The 21,676-nt window shown below is 42.4% G+C and overlaps 1 protein-coding gene across 4 annotated transcripts in view; it reads left to right on the plus strand.

Annotated features, from left to right (window-relative positions):
* Positions 1 to 3,521: 3,521 nt before the first annotated feature.
* LOC138774209 (calpain-8-like) overlaps positions 3,522 to 21,676 on the plus strand; it is a 43,964-nt gene continuing 25,809 nt past the window's right edge. Inside the window, exons 1-4 of one of the 4 annotated variants that reach the window (XM_069954896.1) lie at positions 7,158 to 7,209; positions 12,265 to 12,343; positions 16,243 to 16,450; positions 20,883 to 20,952. In XM_069954896.1, the coding sequence (XP_069810997.1) occupies positions 7,176 to 7,209; positions 12,265 to 12,343; positions 16,243 to 16,450; positions 20,883 to 20,952 (391 nt within the window). In that variant the 5' untranslated portion in view covers positions 7,158 to 7,175. The other 3 variants (XM_069954897.1, XM_069954898.1, XM_069954899.1) reach the window with 3 other exon arrangements.

The raw sequence follows: 21,676 nt of genomic DNA on the forward strand, positions 1-21,676 counted from the left end.
AGCATGTTCTTTTCACAGACACTTTCTGAAATGCTTGACTTAAAATAGGCCTCAGAAGACTTAGGAAAGCTTTGTAACCTCATGTTCTACTACCATGTGCAACCCACTCCCCCCTAGACCATTAACTTACAACACACTGCACCCTCTTAATGCACAGTGTCTTCTTCTAAATGTATAATGCACTCTGCCCCCTTAATAAATTGTGCCCCCCTTAATAAGATATAATGCACTGTGGCCGCTGAGCAGAATTTCATACTCACCTAGCCTAGCTCCCACGATGTTCAGAGACCCTCTGCGCCCGCATCAGAACTCCCCACTGCCCACTATGGAGCGTGCATTGCCTCTACATTAAACCCAAATTTTGAAACCTACACCAACTCAGACCTGGCGTAGGTTTAATATAGTTATTCCACCGGAAAAATGATAAATGCGGTGCACACAGAGGCCACACCCTCTATGCGTGCAACCAAACCCCCCTTAACGCCCCCTTTCCGCCCCACTGGGAAAGGTGGTGCAGATGGGGAAGATGCGAAAAAAATATTCGCAAAAATACCATTTGCAAATACTTTTATGCCGATTTGCCCCATCTGTGCCTAAAAAAGGCATTTACACCTTTTCATACATGTCCTCCTATGTGTATACACTCCAGTCGGGATTTCATAGACGGTAATGTAACGGATTTATTCGTATTAATCACGGTCGTTGCTGCAATCGGCAACAACGGCCATAGTTTTACCAAAATATATGTAGTGTGAACATAGCCTTAGACAACATGGCCACTTTCTTTCAGAGACAGCAAGGGACATATTTTCTATAGAAGTAAGTGATACTATCTGAAGTAGGATTTACAATCTTAGGCTAGGTTCACACTGCGTTTTTTGCATACGTTTAACGGATACCTTTTTTAATGCGTAAAAACGTATGTGTTTTTTTCAAACAAAACAGATGCCAAAATGTGTTTAGAAAAATATATCCGTTTTTTATTCTCTCCTGAAAAACGAATGGAAGTCAAACGTTAGCTTCTGTTGTCATCCGTTTTGTGTGCGTAAAAAACGTGTGCATTTCTTGGTTGCTAGGCAGATGGAAAAATCATATAGTCTTGAAAAATCTAAAGCCAACCTATTGTAATTTGCATATCAAATGAGATGAGACCTATATCAAATATGATCCATTGTAAAAGCAGTATCACCTCACATATGCTTTCATCAAGGAAGATGTATCCCTCCCTGCACTTTAATCTTGCAATGTGGGGTCTTCTAAACACACAGCCAACCAGGCAAACGTTCTTTAGCAGTAAAAGGCCAAATCACCACAGAATTACAAGGTCTTGTCCAACTTGAGCAGCAAAAAAAGACAGGATCCTTTGCAGAGATCTACAGTGAAAAAATACCCCCCAAAATCAGATCTTCACCAGCAGTAAGCTCCAATAAAGGTGCAATCCAGCAGCATGTATGGCAGTATCCTCCATGAAGCAAGGTTCATGCACACTGACTATAGAACTCCTTTTATACCCTATAGGTGGCCTCTGTTTTCCTTCTCTGGCGCCTCTATGGCTGGCCAGAGTCTATGGCAGGTGTCTCTGTGCTCTATTTCTAAAAGGTCAAACCAATTATGTGAAATTAACCATCGGTTAACTGATGCACTACAGACATGAATCCGTCACAGTCCGTTCTCCATAGACAGTCATATGCATAAATAACGTATCATAACGCTTACGTTATTTTTAACGTGCCCTAAAGTAGTGTCGCTGACATTCTTCGATTTGCGAAATTAACGGATAGACGACGAATGATTATAAAACGGATGCGTACCATGCGTTAGTATACGTTTCTGTATACTACAGAATGGCTACATTAACGCATTCATTACCATATGTTTTACCACCAAAAAACTTATCCGTACGCAAAAAACGCAGTGTGAACCTAGCCTTTCAATGTCATGACCTGTGCACTTTCTAGCAGTGCACATATCACATCATATCATATCATATCTCATCTTTTCTTGCTCAATCTAGAATCAATATTTACATTCCATTACAAATTTGATGTAAAAGAATTTACGAAATCATAAAAATTCTGAAATTGGCTGAATAGTTCACAGGGAACAATAGAGTGAAGAGTGAAGTGAAGAGTTCTGGTGCAAAAGTTTATATACTGACAATAGGGAACAAGGTACACAACACAATGCACTATGGGAAACAGGAAGGAAAAATTCATAAAAACAATATTGTGATATAAAACACATTTCTATCAACCTCTCATCTCTGGGAGAAAGAAATGTCCCACTGATCAGACAGCAAACAAGAAATCTTTAGCTCATCGACTGATGGCATCTTTTGTGCGGGCATTTACAGTAAATCATTGCTAGTCTTCTATTGCAAAGGAGAATGTTCAGGTGACTGTTATGTCGGCTGATCGTGGTCTTTCAACTTTTGAAAAATCATGATCATGATGGTCTGCTGCCTGTTGCCCCGTGTAACAGGAGTGGGGCAGCACCGTCTTGAATGGGCAGGCCCTCATCCTGGCAGCCTCTTCTTCCCGCAGCTCCCGGTGCCCCCACCCCCGCGCTGACTGTCTGTGCGTGTAATAGCACAGGCAGCGAGCGAGGAACAAGGAGGAAACGGACGCTGTTGCGGCAGGTATTATGGCATTATGTTTGCTGAATATGCAAATTTTTGCACTGGTTCTTTTGATTTCCTGAAGAATTCATCTGCTTTCCTTATTTATTCTGTTTAAGCTGTTGATTTTTTTAAAAGTTTATTTATATTTTATTGTAGGCCCTATCTTTATATTTAGACTAAAATATGTCTTGGACCAAATTTGTGTGCTTGTATTTTAAACACAGACTTGTATAGGTGCAAATTAATATTTTTTGCATCCATTATACCCACTATTACATTTCTGTTGTTAAAGTGTTTTACACATTCTTTATCTGTTTTTCTTTTTTGGTATTTCTTGCCTTCAGGCTCATAGAGTTTTATTAGGGAGTTATTGGCCTGTTGGTTTAGAGGTGAGAAGTAGAGATGAGCGAATTTGCCAAAGTTCGGGTTTGTATGAACCTGAACTATCGGCTTCTGATTCCCGCTGTCTGCAGCCTCCATGAACAGGGTGGATACAGCCTAAGGACCGCCTGGAAAACTGGGATACAGCCTATGCCAATGTCTGTATCCCAGTTTTCCAGGTGGTCCTCAGGCTTTATCCACCCTGTTCATGGAGGCTGCAGATAGCGGGAATCAGAAGCCGATAGTTCAGGTTCATACAAACCCGAACTTCGGCAAATTCACTTATCTCTAGTGAGGAGGAAAACTGTGATTCCACTATAGAGAGACATAGTGTAATAAAGTTACCCTCCTGAGATGGAGGTGGGAGGTTGTTGTCACGGCTGCCTCTCCGACTGACATCGTGGCCACAAAGTCAGTAAGCTGTCAGGTCATTGGGTCTCTTGTCTGCCCCAGTGTCACTAGGGCTGGACAGCCAATCAGAGTTGCAGGAGCATCACAAGCTGCCCGCTGGAGTAAAATGGAAACAGGAGCCTGCTCTCAGCAGACGCTTGTGATTGTGGTTTCTCCCATCACTGGCATTACGCTGCAGATTACATACTCTAGGTTATTCACTGATCCTGCCTTTTGTACTTTTGGTTTCTGTGCTACTTCTGCGCTAAGTGTTAGAGATAATAGTGAGACCTTGAGGGTTATACACCAGATAGATGGGAGATGACTTGACACAGGTATTGGACTAATGCAGAAACGTGTTGAGTGAATAAAAGATTTGCTAATTTTCACGGTTACAGCACTGTGGGCACATTCAAGACTATTTTGCTAACACTTCTTGGATTATTTTTGCACACAGCCCTGTGGAAAACTGATGATACTTCAGCCAATTGCCATGTGCAACAGTTACTGGGGTATACTTGGTGTTATCTGGTATCCAGCTTACAGTAGTGTTGTGCCTATATTGTAGCACAGTATTTTTAGGTCAGTGGTTATTTGTGAGTGATACACTAGGGGGCGCCCCTTTGTTTTTCTGTTTCTTTTCCTCTTTCCTAGACAGGGAAGAGAGAATCAGTTTTTACAGGTTAGAGGGAGAAGAGAGCAGATACAAGGATGTCTGCAGGGAACAATCATATACTGTAGGCTGTGTACAAGCATTAAGTGGGAAAAAAAAAAACTTTGTCCATAGATGTCTATAGCCTTTAGCCTTTAGGGTGCCCTCATACACTTTGTATGGCGTTTTCCAGCCCCCCCCCCCCCCCCCCCAAAAAAAAAAAAAACAAAAAACAAAAACAAAAAAACACAAGAAAAAAAAGTGTCAATGCAGGGCATGGCATTTTTTTCATGCATTCACGTTTTTTCTGGCATTTTTTCTAAGACAGATCCTAAACTTCCACTGAGTTTCAGCTAATATCTGGCAGCTGTAGTTTTTGCCAAAAAAACAAACAAACAAACACCATGGCGATTTAATTGGCGTTTTCCCAGGATTTTAACCCTTTAAAGACCGGAATTAGATTTTAGCGTTTTTCGTTTTTCCTCCTTGTGCTTAAAAGGCCATAGCAGAAACCCACATGAGCCCTTAATTTTTGCGCCACTAATTGTACTTTGCAATGACAGGCTGTATTTTTTCATAAAGTACACTGCAAAACCAGAAAAAAATTAAATGTGTTGTGAAATTGAAAAAAAAGCACAAATTTTTTTTAGTTGGGGGGGGGGGGGGGGTGTTTTTATGCTGTTTGCCCTAGGGTAAAACTGACTTGTTATATATGGTCCTCAAGACGTTACGATTACAACGATATGTAACTTGTGTAACTTTTATTTTATTTGATGGCTTGTAAAAAATTCTTTGCGCCATGGTATGTACTTTCTTTCGGTACCTTGATTGCGCATATGCGACTTTTTGATCGCTTTTTATTACAATTTATCTGGATTTGATGTGACCAAAAATCATCAATTTTGCACAATTTTGGTGGGTTTTTACACTTACGCCGTTTACCATGCGAGATCAGGAATGTGATCATTTAATAGTTCAGGCGATTATGCAAATACCAAATATTAATGTTTGTTTATTTATTTATTTTTATTTATAAAATATGAAAAGGGGGTGATTCAGACTTTTATTAGGGGAGGGGATTTCTTATTGATGAAAAACCTTTTTTTTTTTTTTTTAACTGTAACTTTTAGTCCCCCTAGAGGACTTTTATTATTACTGCAGTGATCTCTCATAGAGATCACTGCAATGTACTTACAATACACTGATCAATGAGACCAGTGTTAGATTGCTTAGGGCTGCTGCAGCCAAAAGCAATCTATGGCCGAGCTGGGATCAGCGTCATACAGACGCTGAGGCCATCCCGGGTAGGAAGAAGGGATCCCCCCTCCGTGATCGCATTGCAGGGGGGGGCATCTCCCCCACTAGACACCAGGGATGGGGCTGTAACGTTAGTTAGATGGAGTTGTCAGCTTTGACAGCTGCATCTAACCAGCTAATTAGCCTGCCACAGCGATTGGCAGCGGCAGCTAATGCGTGCGGTCCCTGGCTGTACAAAACAGAGAGGGACGTGGCAGAGAGGGACGGTGCCGGGAGCTCTCTCTGAATCTCCTTAACGGTGGCATGACGGGTATACCCGTCATGCGTGGTTAAGGGGTTAAGGCAGTGTAAAGCCAGCCGAAAAGAATTATGGGGAAGATTTATCAAACGTGGTGTAAAGTGAAACTAGTTCGGTTGCCCCTAGCAACCAATCAGATTCCATCGTCTGTGAGGAATGAAAAGTGGAATCTGATTGGTAGCTAGGGGCAACTGAGCCAGTTTCACTTTACACCATGTTTAATAAATCTCCCCCTATATCTGTCTGGAGGATAGAAAGATGGAAATGATTGAAAAGTTTTGATATGTAAAGGGCTGAATACAGTTAAGGAGAAGTGTTTAAATGGGAAACTGAACACAGGAACAACGGGGGACAATATAAGGTTATTGGGGGATGATCAGAAGCAACATGAGAAAATATTACTTTACTGGAAGAATAGTAGATGCTTGAAGGAAACTTCCAGCAAATGTGGTTGGTAAATCCACAGTAAAGGTATGGGAATGTAAGGCCTTATTCACACGATCCGTGCTGCGATCCAGAGTAGATTCGCGTCACGGATCCCCTAGCCTGAGCGAACTCTGCCCCCGCCGCCCGACACGGACACCACCCACCCCCAACAGCAGAAATGACAGGAGCGCATGATGTGCGCTCCTGTCATTGCATCCACTACTCACCTATTCCCCCGTGCTGACCGGCTACACAGGCTCACCAGAAGTGGTCTGGACTACACTGCCAGGAGAAGAGGGCAGCATAGTCCAGGCCACTTCTGGTGAACATGAAGCCGTTCGGTCCTGGGAAGTAGGTGAATAGTAGATGCAATGAGAGGAGAGCACATTGTGCGCTCCTGTCATCTCTGCTGCTGGGCGTCGGGGGGTAATCTGTGCCATGATCCGCACTAGGACATGTCCTATTTTTTCGCTGTGTGGGTCGCGGCACAGATCGTGTGAATGGCTTCATGCACTTCAATGGTCCCTAAAATTGTCCATGACATTTTTACTGGACTTGTGAATGCAGCCTCAGCCTGCCTGCAATCAAGCAAGAGATTGATTTGTCTTTGTCTAAATCGTGATTTAAATGTGATTTTGTATCTTTCTGGAATTCTGTTAAACAAAAACTTGGTAACATTTCGGCCTCGGGCTATTGCACTAATCAAACTAAAGATACCATCTCTAGCAGGAATGAATTTATGGTCTGATAAGATCTACGCTTTGTATAGGTGCAGTATATCACATATCGCACACCGAGCGTAACAATAACACTCACATTCCATTTCTCTTTACATTAATTTGCTTAGGAATAAAAGAAATGTTTCAGTAGCAAAGGTTCAGCTATGCTGACAATGGACACAGTGTATTAAGGATAGAGGAGATTGAAGCAGCATAAAGTTTGATTGTGATTCGTATGCCAAATCAAGATGGCCAAAACGGCTGGAAAGGTGGAGGCGGCCAGAGTCCCAATTGCCACAGCCGCCTTCTGCTTGTTCCATTGACTATTAGTTAATTATTATTATTATTATTATTAATAATAATTAATTAATCATTTTTCCCACTGAGAGCACCCCTTGAACTGGCAAAGGGCAAGAGGATTTACACAACGACATGGCAAGGATTGCAATGCCAGAAACTTTCCCAGGTATTAGTGGCGTTTTAATACCACCTGCTGGGTAGATGAGTACTGTTACTGCCTGGAACAATGGTTACAATGGCAATGGTGGGCACAATGAATGTGTTCAACTACAGGATGCCATTCAGTAGTATTTTGAAAACTGATGACTGATGCTGTCCAGATGAGGGGTTACATACAGTCTTAGGAGAATGTTATACACAAAATTTCTGGGCATTTCCAAATCTGAAACAAACTTTTAATCTGAATCACTTCTGGCAAGGCTCCAAGCCAAAACTCAGTTCTAAAGATTCGCTCATCACTACCTTGGTTCTCTCTTATCATGCCATTTCTAATATGGTATCTGTTCCTTTTAGCACAGCATGATATAGGTGTTTACCGTCACATCTTATTGGTCTGTTTTTATATGAATACCTTGGTGGCAGTGGTGGGGTACTGTGGTGTAATGTATTAATTTATACATTATTGTCTGCCTTATGTATACACGTTTTGCACTTTAGATTTTCTTAGGAATGCAACACATCTCCTTTTTATTTTCTTTTGAGCTGTGGGTGTTTGTAGCTTTACTTATAAATACAAAATGGAAGAAGTAAATGGTCTTTATTATAAATGTCCTACCATTTGGCTGCTACTTTGAATACATAAATCATTTACTATGCTTGTACTCAGATCAATTCTTTAAAACTGTGAGCTACAGTCTTTTCTTGTAGATTGACTTTCTACCGTATATATATTTAAACTGGTTTTAGCATCACAGGTAGTTTCATGATATACAGTAGTAGCAGATTGCATGGACACCATAAAATATAAATGAACTTGAATTGTAAGTTAGGGACGGTTTCCAATTTTTTGCCTTATTGATATGGAGAACCAGTCACCTCCCTAGTGGAACATGACTTGGTCCCAGTACCCTACAGCTATGGGGTACAGATCTCTAATGCTGTGCCTAGCAGAGCCTCTATTATTAAAAAAATCTTTATTCCTTTGCCCCAAAGCCTAGATAATAGGAACCAGGACTGAGGATTGAAAATGATTTTATTTTTAAATTGCGCAAATAGTTGCATGGCAGTACTCCAGTCAGAGTAACATAGTTTAATAAGGTTGAAAGAAGACAAGCGTCCATCAGGTTCAACCTAGGGGAATCCGACTGTGTTAATCCAGGGGAAGGCAAAAAAACGACACATAATAAATCTAGCTTAGAAAGCAGCTAACATAAAATCTAAAGCAAAAAATTCAAAATTGCGCTACCAGCCTAAACAGCTCAAAAATAATGCTGATCTACGATTCCCCTAATCAGTAATGATTGACATTATGGGTAAAATTAAAAGGTAATTGTGGAGTTTGTCCCTTACAAGCATCACCCTAGTATCCAGGAACTGGACTGACTTCCTGGTATGAACTAAAGTGAAATTAATACCATCATCCATACATCATACATACATAGATACATCATCATCCATCTATGTATCACAACCATGACCGCACCTAATGTATGGATAAATCTTTCTCCAACCCAAAACTGTTAGTATACATAGGCATAACACAAGAGCCCATAGAGGTGCCCAATAATTGTAAACTGATGGGATTTTTAAATATTATGGGATATTCTTATACAAAAAATAATTGCATGTTAGCACAGGAATTAGAAAGATACCATTCCATATGTAATGTTGTTTATCGAACTGTTATGTTTTTACTTCTTATACAACACTTAATCTCATATGACGATTGTAAAGTTTCAAATGTTATTAATATGTATCCCGATACGATGTTTATATTGTTTCTGCATTAAGCATCTAAAGAGGAAAGGTGATATGTAGGCATGGAAAGTGTCAGAGTCATCAGGTTATAAGTTTAGAGTTGGTATCACCAGAATCTATAGAATTCTTATCACTAAATACATCTTCTGTTTGGTTCATTGAAGTCAAAATGATAAAGAAGAATCCCATAAAGAGCACAAGAGTGCAAGAATGCCTTTAAAGGCAAATAGGTCACAGTTTGGCAAGTACAAATTAATGTATTATATCTATCTTTTAGAGACGAGCAAACTTTTCATGCATGCGCTTCAGAGGCAGCAAACGCCGAAAATTTAAAGCGACAGGGACCAATTTGGTCCCTGTCATTGAACTATGATTACTGTGATAGAAATATCACAGTGATCATAGTAATATAGTAAAAATAAATGTGATAGTGAAAAATATACAAAAAAATAAATCCACTTTTATTACAGCAATAATTGCAGTTCACCACCCGTAACCACCCCCAGATTACACGTAACCCCCTAGATTACACATAACCACCGCACATTGCCCGTAACCACCGTATGTTGCCCGTAACCACCGCATGTTGCCTGTAACCACCGCACGTTGCCCATACCCCCCCTAGATTGTCTGTACCCACTCCAGATTGCCTGTAATCAGATTACACGTAAATACGCCAGATTATTCATAAGCACCACATTTTACCCATAACTGCCCCAGATTAACCATAACTGCCCTAGATTACCCGTAACTGCCCTAGATTACCCGTTACCGCCCCAGATAGCCATAACCACCACAGGTTGCTCGTAACCACCCCAGATAGCCCGTAACCATCTCAGATTGTCCATAACCATCGCAAGTTTCCTGTAACCATCGCATGTTGTTCCTAACCACCACATGTTGCCCATAACCACCCCATATAGCCTGTAACCTCCCCAGATAGCCATAACCACCACAGCTTGCTCGTAACCACCCTAGATAGCCTGTAACCACCTTAGATTGTCCGTAACCACCGCAGGTTGACTGTGAGCACCGCAAGTTGCCCATAACCACTGCAGGTTGCTCGTAACCACCGCAGGTTGCTCGTAACCACCGCAGGTTGCCTGTAACCACCGCAGATTGCTTGTAACCACAGCAGGCTGCTCGTAACCACTGCAGGTTGCCCGTAACCACCGCATATTGCTTGTAACCACAGCAGGTTGCCATTAACCACCGCAGGTTGCCCATAACCACTGCAGGTTGCCCATAACCACCGCAGGTTGCCTGTAACCACCCCAGGTTGTCCATAACCACCGCAGGTTGCCCGTAACCACTGCAGGTTGCCCCTAACCACCGTAGGTCAGGACCATCTTTCCCATTGGGCAGGGTAGGCGGCTGCCTGGGGGCCTTTAACTCATGGGGGGCCCCAGTGGCAGTCGCCTACCCTGCAGAAAGGGAAAGACCCCCCAAACACACACTTATGGGCCGCGACCGGACCGCTACCAAGAAGGGCCCGCAGGACCCCCCTTGCAACCGCACTGCCCCCCTCCCATTCCCCCTTGTGACCGCAAGCAGTTTTGCTTGCGATCACAAGAGTGTTGTAATTTTGGGCTGCAATTCCTCTCCTGTTCCTCGTGAAATTGAGAAATTTCAAACTAAACAAACATATTATTGGAAAAATTCTAGTTTTTGACCTTTACTGTCTAGTTTTGAATACCTTCCTCTAATGCCTGTGGGGTCAAAATGATCACCGCACACCAAGATGTATTCTTTGACGGGTCTACTTTCCAAAATGGGATGACTTGTGGGGATTTCCCCTCTATTGGCACAACAGGCGGAACTGCAAACGCACCTGGCACTTGGAAACTTCTTCAGCAAAATCTGTACTGAAAATGCTAATTGGCGCTCCTTCAGTTCTGAGCCCTGCTGTGTGCCCATACTACTCGAGAGAACCTGCGATACAAATTTGGGGATTTTTCTCTCATGTTCTTTGTGATAATGAAAAACTGTAATCTGAAAAGATATATTATTGGAAAATGTAAATTTTCCATTTTTTTACGGCCTAATGGCGAATACTTTCCTCAAGCCCCTGTAGGGTCAAAATGCTTAGTATACCCCTAGATTAATTCTTTAAAGTGTGTAGTTTCCAAAATGGGGTCACTTATGGGGATATCCAGTATACAAGCCCCCTAAATCAATTTAAAAAATGAACTGGTCCCTAATAAAATCAGTTTTAAAAACTTTCATGAAATTTTGATAATTTGCTGATACATTTCTAAGCCCTGTAACACCTTAAAAAAGGAAAATATGTTTATGAAATGAAGCCACAATAAATAAAACATATAGTTAATGTGACTTAATAACTAATTTATGTGCTATGACTCTTTTTTTAAAGGCAGAGAATTTCAAAGTTTGTAAAATGCAATTTTCTCAATTTTTTATATTTTGTATTTTTCACACAAAAAAACTAAAATCTAGTGATCAAATTTTGCCAGTAACATTAAGTACTACATGTTACGAAAAAACAATCTCAGAATCCCTAGCATACATTAAAGTATCACTAAACTATAGGCGCATAAAGTGAGACAGGTCAGATTTAAAAAATAAAAATGAGCCTGATCATTAAGGACCAAACTAGCTGCAGCACTAAGGGGTTAAGGTTGTTATTGAAACACTTTGACTATCAAAGGGAGTTGTTGTCATTGTGGCTATCATGGGCGTACCGCTATCTTTATGGCTGTTAGGAGGACATTGTGGTTGACATAGGGGCATTCAAGCCTATCGGGGCAAATGAAAAAAAGCGTATAGGGGAAACTGTATGACTCCAATCAGAGGAGATGTTGCCTGTGGAATTGCTGTTTATTCTCCAAATGAAGCCTATCAGTTTAGTCATCCATCTAGTGTGCGGCGGTATGAATTGGTGCTGTTACAGCTGTGTTTTTAGCCTTATGATATATGTGACTATTAGAGAGAAAAATCCTAGGGGGTTTAGCTAAAGTATGACACGATTACAGAGAACCATACTGCATACTATCCATCACCTCATCTCCGGCTGACCCCAATGTTATCCCCAATGTGCATCAAGTGTTCTCAAGACTAACAAGATCCCTATTCTCTAGTCATAGTATACCCTCCTGTCTGAGCCTGTTCTCCCACATATTTTCCTCCTCATTGCATTTCTAGTGTAAATCTTGGGTCAGGTCAATAGTACTGGAAACCAATCCCTCCAGGGCATCTGTCAGTGTTCCATAATCTTCTATCAACTTTGTCTTGTTTGCTATTTGTCCACATTAACCTTATGTACATTCCCACCTCCTATATAAAGCTGCCGATATCCTACAGAGAACTATCAGAGAGAGACAGAGACCTTCCTTTAAAGAACAGATCACAGGAGAAGAGAAGCAGTAAGATGTTCTAGTAACTTATACAATCTTATCCGAACTTTGTTAGCTTTTGTTTTACTATATTTCTTTGCACTTTTTTGCATATTGCAATAAGTCTTCATGTATTTTATGTAATGCTATATAGTACCACTATAGGATTCTGTATGTTCAGAGCTATTTTTCCCTGAAAACAATGCTCTGCAACATTGAATCCTATGGAGCAGGCTATGAATTTGGAAGCACACAGGGATATGGTAGGAAACCATAGAATTTTATGGGAGCTGTATTATTATTTCACAGCCACAAAACAGTTTTAGGCTATGTTCACACACAGTATTTTTGCTCAGTATTTTGGTCAGTATATTTCAACCAAAACCATTTAATGACAAATGATTATCGTTATTTTAAAACAATAGACGTTATTTGCTGTTAGATGGGGGTCATTCACTCAATTTCAACAGTGTGTGAACATAGCCTTTTGTTTTCAATCCACTCCTGGTTTTGGTTGAAAAATACTGAATAAAATACTGAGCAAAAATACTGTGTGGAAATATAGCCTTAGAGAGAACTTAGAGAGAATCTAAATTAGGTGTTGTTGTCATTGTTGCCGCTGTTATAACTAGTGTTCTACAGTAAAAAGTATTAAACAATACCCACACTCATATGGCTCCGATCATAGAAAAACAATCAAAAGTTACGGCTTTTAAAAGGGAAAGAAAAATGCCTGTATCCTTAAGGGATTAATCTTAAATGTAAATTTACTCTTTACATTGCTTTTTAAGAAAAATTCTGAAGGGTTCACTGTATATCGCTGTACTGTATATCAGAACTAGTTGATAAGATGGTGTGTTCACCAAAACTGTTATGTCCTTTATGCAGAACTTTTTAGACGATGGATTTTATGGGTAATAAACCAATAGTTGTGTCCATATAAACACATGTATCAGCTATTAGTCATCCTGCAGAGAAATACTGCAGCACATGGATGTTAATCTAGCAAAAGCAAAAGCTTTTTTCCGTGCACCTACTACTGCTCCCTTCTGCGTCTCTGACAGGGTGCTTTACTGTCAGTGGCGTAGCTACCATGAAGACAGGGGAGACAGGTCAGGCGGGGCCCGGGCCCCCTTCAGCGCGGGGCCCCATAGCAACTGCCTTTCCTGCCTTCATGGTAGCTACGCCACTGGCTGCTGGAGAGGATGATGGCAGAGGGATGCTCAGTGTCCCTCCAGTGCCCTTTGTCCCTCAGTGTTCCCCTGCCATCATTAAAGGAGTTATCCAGGATACAGAAAAGCACAGCTACTTTCTTGCCAAAACCGCTTCACTCCTGAAGCTGTGTGTGGTATTACAATTAACCTCCATTCACTTCAATGGAACTGAGCTGCAAACCCACACACAAACTGAGGACAGGAGTGGTGCTGTTTTTGGAAGAAAGTGCCCATTTTGTCTAAGCCAGGATATCCCCTTTAATTCTTTCCCTTGCTAGAAAAGGGCTGGGCCTCTATAGGGGTTCACACAAGCTCTTTGTTGTAAACATACTGGCCACTTGTCCAAAGGTTTTGGGGCTCTTCTGCTGTCTTTGTCTATTATTCCTTTAAAAAAAAAACACTCTGGAAAAATGTATGCATTATTGCTAGTGCAGGAACCTTGGGATTGAAGCATGATACAGGGGTACATACATACAATAAGACAGGAGTAATCCCCTTGTCTGCCCCTCAGGTATGCTGAACTGTGTGCCCTGTCCCAGTTAAGTGATCATCCTCCATAGACCTCCACAACTACATAAGCCAGCTGTGACCATCTGTGACAACAGTAGGAGTCTGGCTTCAGAAACCTTCCAGCAGCTACTGGTCTGTTAAGGCTATGTTCACACAACGTATCTATTCAATTAATAATGGCCGTTGTTGCAGATTGCTACACCAGACGTTATTATTGAATAAATACATTGCATTGATTTCTATGGAATCCCGGACGGAGTGTGCACACATAGGGAGAGATCTATCAAACATGGTGCAAAGTGGCTCAGTTTCCCCTAGCAACCAATCAGACGCCACCTTTCCTTTTCCAAAGAATGTGTGAGGAATGAAAGATGAAATCTGATTGGTTGCTAGGGGCAACTGAGCCAGTTTCACTTTACACCATGTTTGATAAATCTCCCCCATAGTATACACTCTGGCTGGGATTCCTTGTCATGTCAGTTTTGTGTGGCCGCTATTCACTGAAGCCCTGGCCGCACTTTACATTGTCTGCTATGGGTAATTGAGATACGGGCACACCCGAATGCGCCTGCATCCCAATTAAAAAGAAATGAAGTTAATCTGGCCAGTACTGCAGTATCGGCCGGGATGAACTTCACTGACACCGGCCGTTTTGTGACACGACCGTGTCACAGAATGGCCAGTGTCATACATAGTGTGAACCCGACACATAAAGCATTTTCAATATTAACCCCTTAGCGACCCATGACGTACCTGGTACATCATGGTGCTGCGGGGGGTGTTCAGAGCGGGGTCCCGCCGGGCAATCTGCAGCCGGGCAGTGCCTCTATTAGCCGGCGCGGGTCCCATTGCCGCGCCGGCTAATTAAGCCCTTCAATGCAGCTGTCAAACCTGACAGCTGCATTGAAGTGCTTTATGCACAACATCCCTGGTGTCTAGTGGGACGGATCTCCCCCCCGCGATGCGATCGCGGGGGGGAGATCCGTTCTTCTGGCCGGCCCGGGCCTCAGCGTCGCACTGACGCTGATCCCGGCTCAGCAATAGATTGCTATGGCCTGCAGCAGGCCATATCAATCTATCACCGATATGATGGATCATTGCTGTGTATATACACAGCATTGATCTCTATGAGAGATCAGTGCCTTGTATTTACAAGTCCCCCAGGGGGGCTTCTAGTTTATGTAAAAAAAAAAAAGTTAAAAAGTGTTTTTATTAATAAAAAATCCCCTCCCCTAATAAAAGTCCAAATCACCCCCCTTTTCCCATTTTATAAATATAAATTAATAAATAAACAAATAAATTAACATATTTGCTATCGCCGTAATCGCCCGAACTATTAATTAATCACATTCCTGATCTCGCACGGTAAACGGCGTCAGCGCAAAAAAAATTCCAAAGTGCAAAATTGCGCATTTTTGGTCGCATCAAATCCAGAAAAAATGTAATAAAAAGTGATCAAAAAGTCGTATATGCGCAATAAAGGTACCGATAGAAAGAACGCATCATGGCGCAAAAAATGACACATAGACCCATAGACCAAAGGATAAAAGCGTTATAAGCCTGGGAATAGAGCGATTTTAAGGAACATATATTTGTTAACAATGGTTTTAATTTTTTAAAAGCCATCAGATACAATAAAAGTTATACATGTTACATATCGTTGTAATCGTAACAACTTGAGGAACATATATAACAAGTCAGTTTTACCATAGGGCGAACGGTGTAAATGCAAAATTCCCCGAAATTAAAACAAATTCTTTTTTTTTTCAATTTGACAGCGCAAATGATTTTTTTCCGGTTTTGCTGCATATTTTATGGAAAAATAATGCCTGTCATTGCAAAGTACAATTGGTTTTGCAAAAAATAAGTGCTCATATAAGTCTCTAGGTGAAAAAATGCAAGCGCTATGGACTTTTAAACATAAAATGGAAAAAGCAAAAGAGCAAAACCGAAAATTGGCTTTGACCTTAAGGGGTTTAAGTGCAGTACACAAATAATACCACTATCTCTAAACTAAGGAAACTTCCTATAACCCAGCACCTCCTCTACTCTGCTAGTCCCATGGTGGTCTGTGTCATAACTATTGACTTCTCATCATCAAAGGGCTCAGTATTTAACACAGGGAAAACTAGACCCCAATTGGTGCTGTGGTATCTGCTGTTCCTGTCCATGTTTAATATCTCCATGCATTATCTCTATTTACAGAGCAATGATGAGCCTCATAACAAACAACGTGGGCACCCTGGAGAATCCACGGAAGTTTTTGAACCAGGACTTTAAAAAGTTAAGACAATATCACTTGACGAGGGGCGAGCGGTTTACCGATGAATCTTTCCCAGCAAACAAGAAAAGTATTGGTTGGCGTTTGAAAAAAGACTTTAATGTTAACAGCATAGAATGGAAAAGACCAACGGTCAGTCCTATGTGTGTACTATACGGTATAATATTATTGGAAATTGGTTAAAGGGTTATTTTAAGGAAATCAACTTTTGCCTTATTCACAGGATAGGGGAAAAGCAGGAGATTGTGGGGGTCTGCCCTCTGTACCCCCCAACAATCTCCGTATCGGGCATCGTACTTCTATATTATCAATAGAGCTGCAGCTCAATGTATTTCTATAGAGCGACGGAATGAGGCAATTACGCCAGAAGAGTTCTGTACTCAGCTCTTTCCGTCGCTTCCATTCTTTATCCCTGGCCTGACAGTGTCACAGAGGTATGTGTCTGTGACACTGTCAGTGCCCTCGCCGCACAGCCTCTGCCCGGCCTGCTCTCTAGCCCGTCTCCTCCGGCTGTAAATCATTCTGGAAGATGTGGGCAGCGGCCTGAAGATACTGCATCGGCTATAGAGTGGTACATGCGATCACCATCTCCATTCTGTGGGCCAGGCAAGCTTTAACCCCTTCTGTAACCCCTGCGCATCACTGAGTCACACCAGTGTTTACTGTGCAAAGCAGAAGCAGAATGATCCAGTGGTGGTTTGGTACCAGGCAGTTGGCTGTGAGGTGCAGGGGCAGACATAGCTGGTTCTGCTGCACAGGGGCCCAGGGCAGTGGAGGGGTCTGCTAGGAGTCATGGGCACCCTTTGCCGGCATGACTTGCAGTAGCCGGCATTTATGGGCTATTACGTCGGTTTTAACATTTTTTGTGCTTAACCATGCAGCTTCCTCTTACTGCTGCTGTTGTCTGTTTCTTTTCCATAATCACTAATCATTGTATGTGTTTTTACTTAAAGGGGAAGTCTAGTGAAAATTGTTATTAAAGAATTGTATTGCCACCCCCAGAAGTTATACAAATTACCAATATACACTTATTATGGGCAAAAAATTTTATAAAGTACTTTTTTCCCTGCACTTACTACTGCATCAAGGCTTCACTTCCTGGATAACATGGTGATGTCATTTCCTGGATAAAATGGTGATGTCTCGACCCGACTCCCAGAGCTGTGCGGGCTGTGGCTGCTGAAGAGGATGATGGCAGAGGGACACTGAGGAACACAGGGCACTGGAGGGACACTGAGCATCCCACTGCCATCATCCTCTCCAGCAGCCAGTGGCGTAGCTACCATGAAGGCAGGAAAGGCAGTTGCTATGGGGCCCTGTGCTGAAGGGGGCCCGGGCCCCGCCTGACCTGTCTCCCCTGTCTTCATGATAGCTACGCCACTGACAGTAAAGCACCCTGTCAGAGATGTAGAAGGGAGCGTCTGCAATCCCCTCTCAAGCACCTCCGCACCTCCCCCTGACACAGACTCAAAGTGTCCTGTACCAGTGTCCCCCTCTCCATAAGTGGCAACAGTCCCGGGTAGGTTCCGCTAAGCCCCACCCCCATCGCGGCAAGCCTCGCCCTCAGTGCCTACCACGGGTGGGATATTAGCTCATGGCAGAGTGCGCAGGGCCTGAGGAGGAAAGAAACAGCAGGAAGGATGGTAACTATCACTGCCAGCTGAAAGTCACCAGCTTCCCTAGCATCCTGTATAATGAGGTCACCCAGCTTCCCTAGCATCTTATATAATGGGGTCACCAGTTTCCCTTGCATCCTGTATAATGAGGTCACTCAGCTTCCCTGGTATCCTGTATAATGGGGTAACTCAGCTTTCCCAGCATCCTGTATAATGGGGTCACTCAGCTTCCCTGGCATCCTGTATAATGGGGTCACTCAGCTTTCCTAGCATCCTGTATAATGGGGTCACTCAGCTTTCCCAGCATCCTGTATAATGGAGTCACTCAGCTTCCCTAGCATCTTATATAATGGGGTCATCCAGCTTTCCCAGCATCTTGTATAGTAATCAGTATAATGACGGTCACCCAGCTTTCCCAGCATCTTGTATAGTAGTCAGTATAATGGAGGTCACCCAGCTTTCCCAGCATCTAGTATATTAGTCAGTATAATGGTGGTCACCTAGCTTTCCCAGTATCTTGTATCATAGTCAGTATATAGAGGTCGACCGGCTTTCCCAGCATCTTGTAGAGTAGTCAGTATATAGAGGTCACCCAGCTTTCCCTAGCATCTTGTATAGTAGTCAGTATCATGGAGGTCACCCAGATTTCCCAACATCTAGTATAGTAGTCAGTATAATGGAGGTCACCCAGCTTTCCCAGCATCTTGTATAATGGGGTCAACCAGCTTCCCTAGCATCTTGTATAATGGGGTCATCCAGCTTCCCTAGCATCTTGTATAGTAGTCAGTATAATAGAGGTCACCTCCCTCCCCACCCCCCTGGACTCAGAGCACCCCCAGACCTGCAGGGACTCAGAGCGGCCTCTAAACAAACCCGTCCCCCACACATACACTGTCTTAAAGCAGCCCGCTCCCCGCAGATGTCTCAGAGCTGCCCCAACCAGCAGCGACTCCGAACGGCCTGCTACCCCTCACCCCCCCCACCCCCACCCCAGGGCACAGCGTCTCAGAGCTGCCGAAGGCGGGGGGACAGCTCCATATCGCCGGGACAGGTTATACAGTATGTTGGGGGGGGGGGGCATACACGTTTTTGCTATGGGGCCCCATGAATGCTACTTATGCCCCTACCAGCAGCCACAGCCCGCACAGTTCTGGGAGTCGGGTCGTGACATCACCATTTTATCAGGGAAGTGAAATCACCATTTTATCCAGGAAGTGACATCACCATGTTATCCAGAAAGTGAAGCCTTGATGCAGTAGTAAGTGCAGGGAAAAAAGCACTTTATAAGCATTTCCTGTAATAAGTATATTGGTGATTTGTACAACTTTTGGGGGGCAATACAATACTTTCATTAAAAATTTTGCTGGACTTCTACTTTAATGTTTCTAAAATAAATAAAATCATGTATTAACATTTTTTCAGACTCATGTTTGTTTGTTTAACCACTCAACAACCGCGGGCGGATATTTACCCCGCTCTGAACCGCCGCGGTCCCGTGTGCCACATGTAGCCCGGGACCACGGCTATTAACGGGCACGGTCCGATTCAGATGTAGGTATCAAAGTTGACAGCTGCATCTGAATCCTTTATGCAGCCGATTCTCTGGTGTCTAGTGGGGTGGATCGATCCACACATCGAGCTCGGGACGGAGTCTGCGCCATAATTGCCCTGATCCCGGCTCAGCTCTCGATTGCTTCCGGCTGCAGCAGCATCTCATTGACCATTGATCTATGCTGTATACCAGGGGGGCTTCTAGTATAAGTGTAAAAAAAAAAAAAGTGTTATCATTAATAAAAAGCCCCCTCCCCTAATAAAAGTTTGAATCACCCCCCTTTTCCCATGTTATGAATAAAAATAAATCAATAAATAAACATGTTTGCTATCGCCGCGTGCGTAATCGCCCGAACTATAAATTAATCACATTCCTGATCTCGCACGGTAAATGGTGTAAGCTTAAAAAAAAATCCCAAAGTGGAAAATTGAGCATTTTTGGTCGCATCAAATCCAGAAAAATTGTAATAAAAAGCGATCAAAAAGTTGCATGTGTGCAATCAAGATACACATAGTAAGAACACATCATGGCGCAAAAAATGACACAGCCCCATAGACCAAAGGATAAAAGCGCTATAAGCCTGGGAATAGATAATACAAGCCATCGCATAAAAGAAAACTTATACATGTTCGATATTGTTGTAATCGTAACGACTTGAGGAACATGTATAACAAGTCAGTTTTACCCCAGGGCGATTGGCGTAAAAACAAATACCCCCCAAATAAACAGAATGCTTTTTTTTTTTCAATTTCACCACACATTAAATTTTTTTCTAGTTTCGCAGTGTACTTTATGTGTATAATTAGTGGCGCAAAAAATAAGGGCACTTGTGGGTTTCTAGGTGAAAAAATGCAACTGCTATGGCCTTCTAAGCACAAGGAGGAAAAAAAAACGGAAGTGCAAAAAACGAAATTGGCCTGGTCCTTAAGGGGTTAAAGGTGGATTTTATTATTGAATGCTGTAAATATACAGTAAGTATACAGTAGGCTCGCAAGCTATCTATGGTAGTGGCTGAAGCTTTTCATTAATTAACCTTATTAGGGTATATTCACACCGAGTAAATCTGGCGGAATTCGCCTGCCTCAGTGTGCCATAACCCATCTATGTGGGAGAGCGTGCTCCTCCGCTGCCGCCGCTCTCCGCTCCAGGAAGTGATATGTTACTTCTCAGAGTGGGGAGCGGTGGCAGCAGCGGAGGAGCGCGCGCTCTCCCATAGAGAAGCAGTGTGGCACTGAGACAGGCGGGATTCTACGACGGAATTCCGCATAATTTATTCAGTGTGAACATACCCTTACTGTACAGGATTTTTCAGTGCTATATAAATTGGTATTTATGAGTCTTTATGAGTTTTAAGGTCTGTATGTACAGTAGTTATAATCATTGTTCTTTTATGCAGGAAAAATGTAACAACCCGCAGCTCATTGTGGATGGAACCAGCCAGTTTGACATTATACAAAACAACCTCGGTAAGAATAGTTATCGGTACTGCCAATTTGGTGCAGATGTTCAGTCTGCTGCCCAAACCCTGTGTCTGTCCCTACCAGGGCAGGGTGGTTGGTTGGTACCTTCCTATAATACATTATCCACCAGTCTTCCACTGCGGATGCCCCTGTTACAGCTGGGACTTTAAAGTGGATGTGTCACCTAAAATTTCTTTACTGATTAAAGTCAGATACAAAAAGTTATTCTTTTATTCTAATCTGTTTCTATTTTCTGACTGTAATTTTTTATTTTATTTCACTTTTTGTTAATTGTTATGGGGGCTGCAATCTTACCTGGGCTGTTCATAACAGCATTTACAGCAAGCCTCATGGACATAGGGGACAATAGACAGACTCTGTCCTCCTCCTCGCCTTCTAAGAGCTATAACGCTTTTATTTTTCCAACTACAGGGCCATGTAAGGGCTTGTTTTTTTGGGAAACAGGTGTACTTTGTAATAGTGTCTTTCAATCCACCATAACATGTATGAGCGAACCCAAAAATATCATTTATGGGGTGAAATTGGGCAAAAAACACAATTGCACATTTTTGGGGGGTTCCGTGTTTACGGTAAAACTAAATACAGCAATATGCAGTTTATATATCTTTTCTAATGTTTTACAAACAGTAAAACTTTTTTTTTGCAAATAGGTGTGATTACAATGGCCCTATTGCGACTCTTATAGCGCTGTATAATTTTTTGCACCATG

The sequence above is a fragment of the Dendropsophus ebraccatus genome, chromosome 15 (assembly GCF_027789765.1).
Source record: "Dendropsophus ebraccatus isolate aDenEbr1 chromosome 15, aDenEbr1.pat, whole genome shotgun sequence".
In the NCBI taxonomy this organism is placed as follows: Eukaryota; Metazoa; Chordata; class Amphibia; order Anura; family Hylidae; genus Dendropsophus; species Dendropsophus ebraccatus.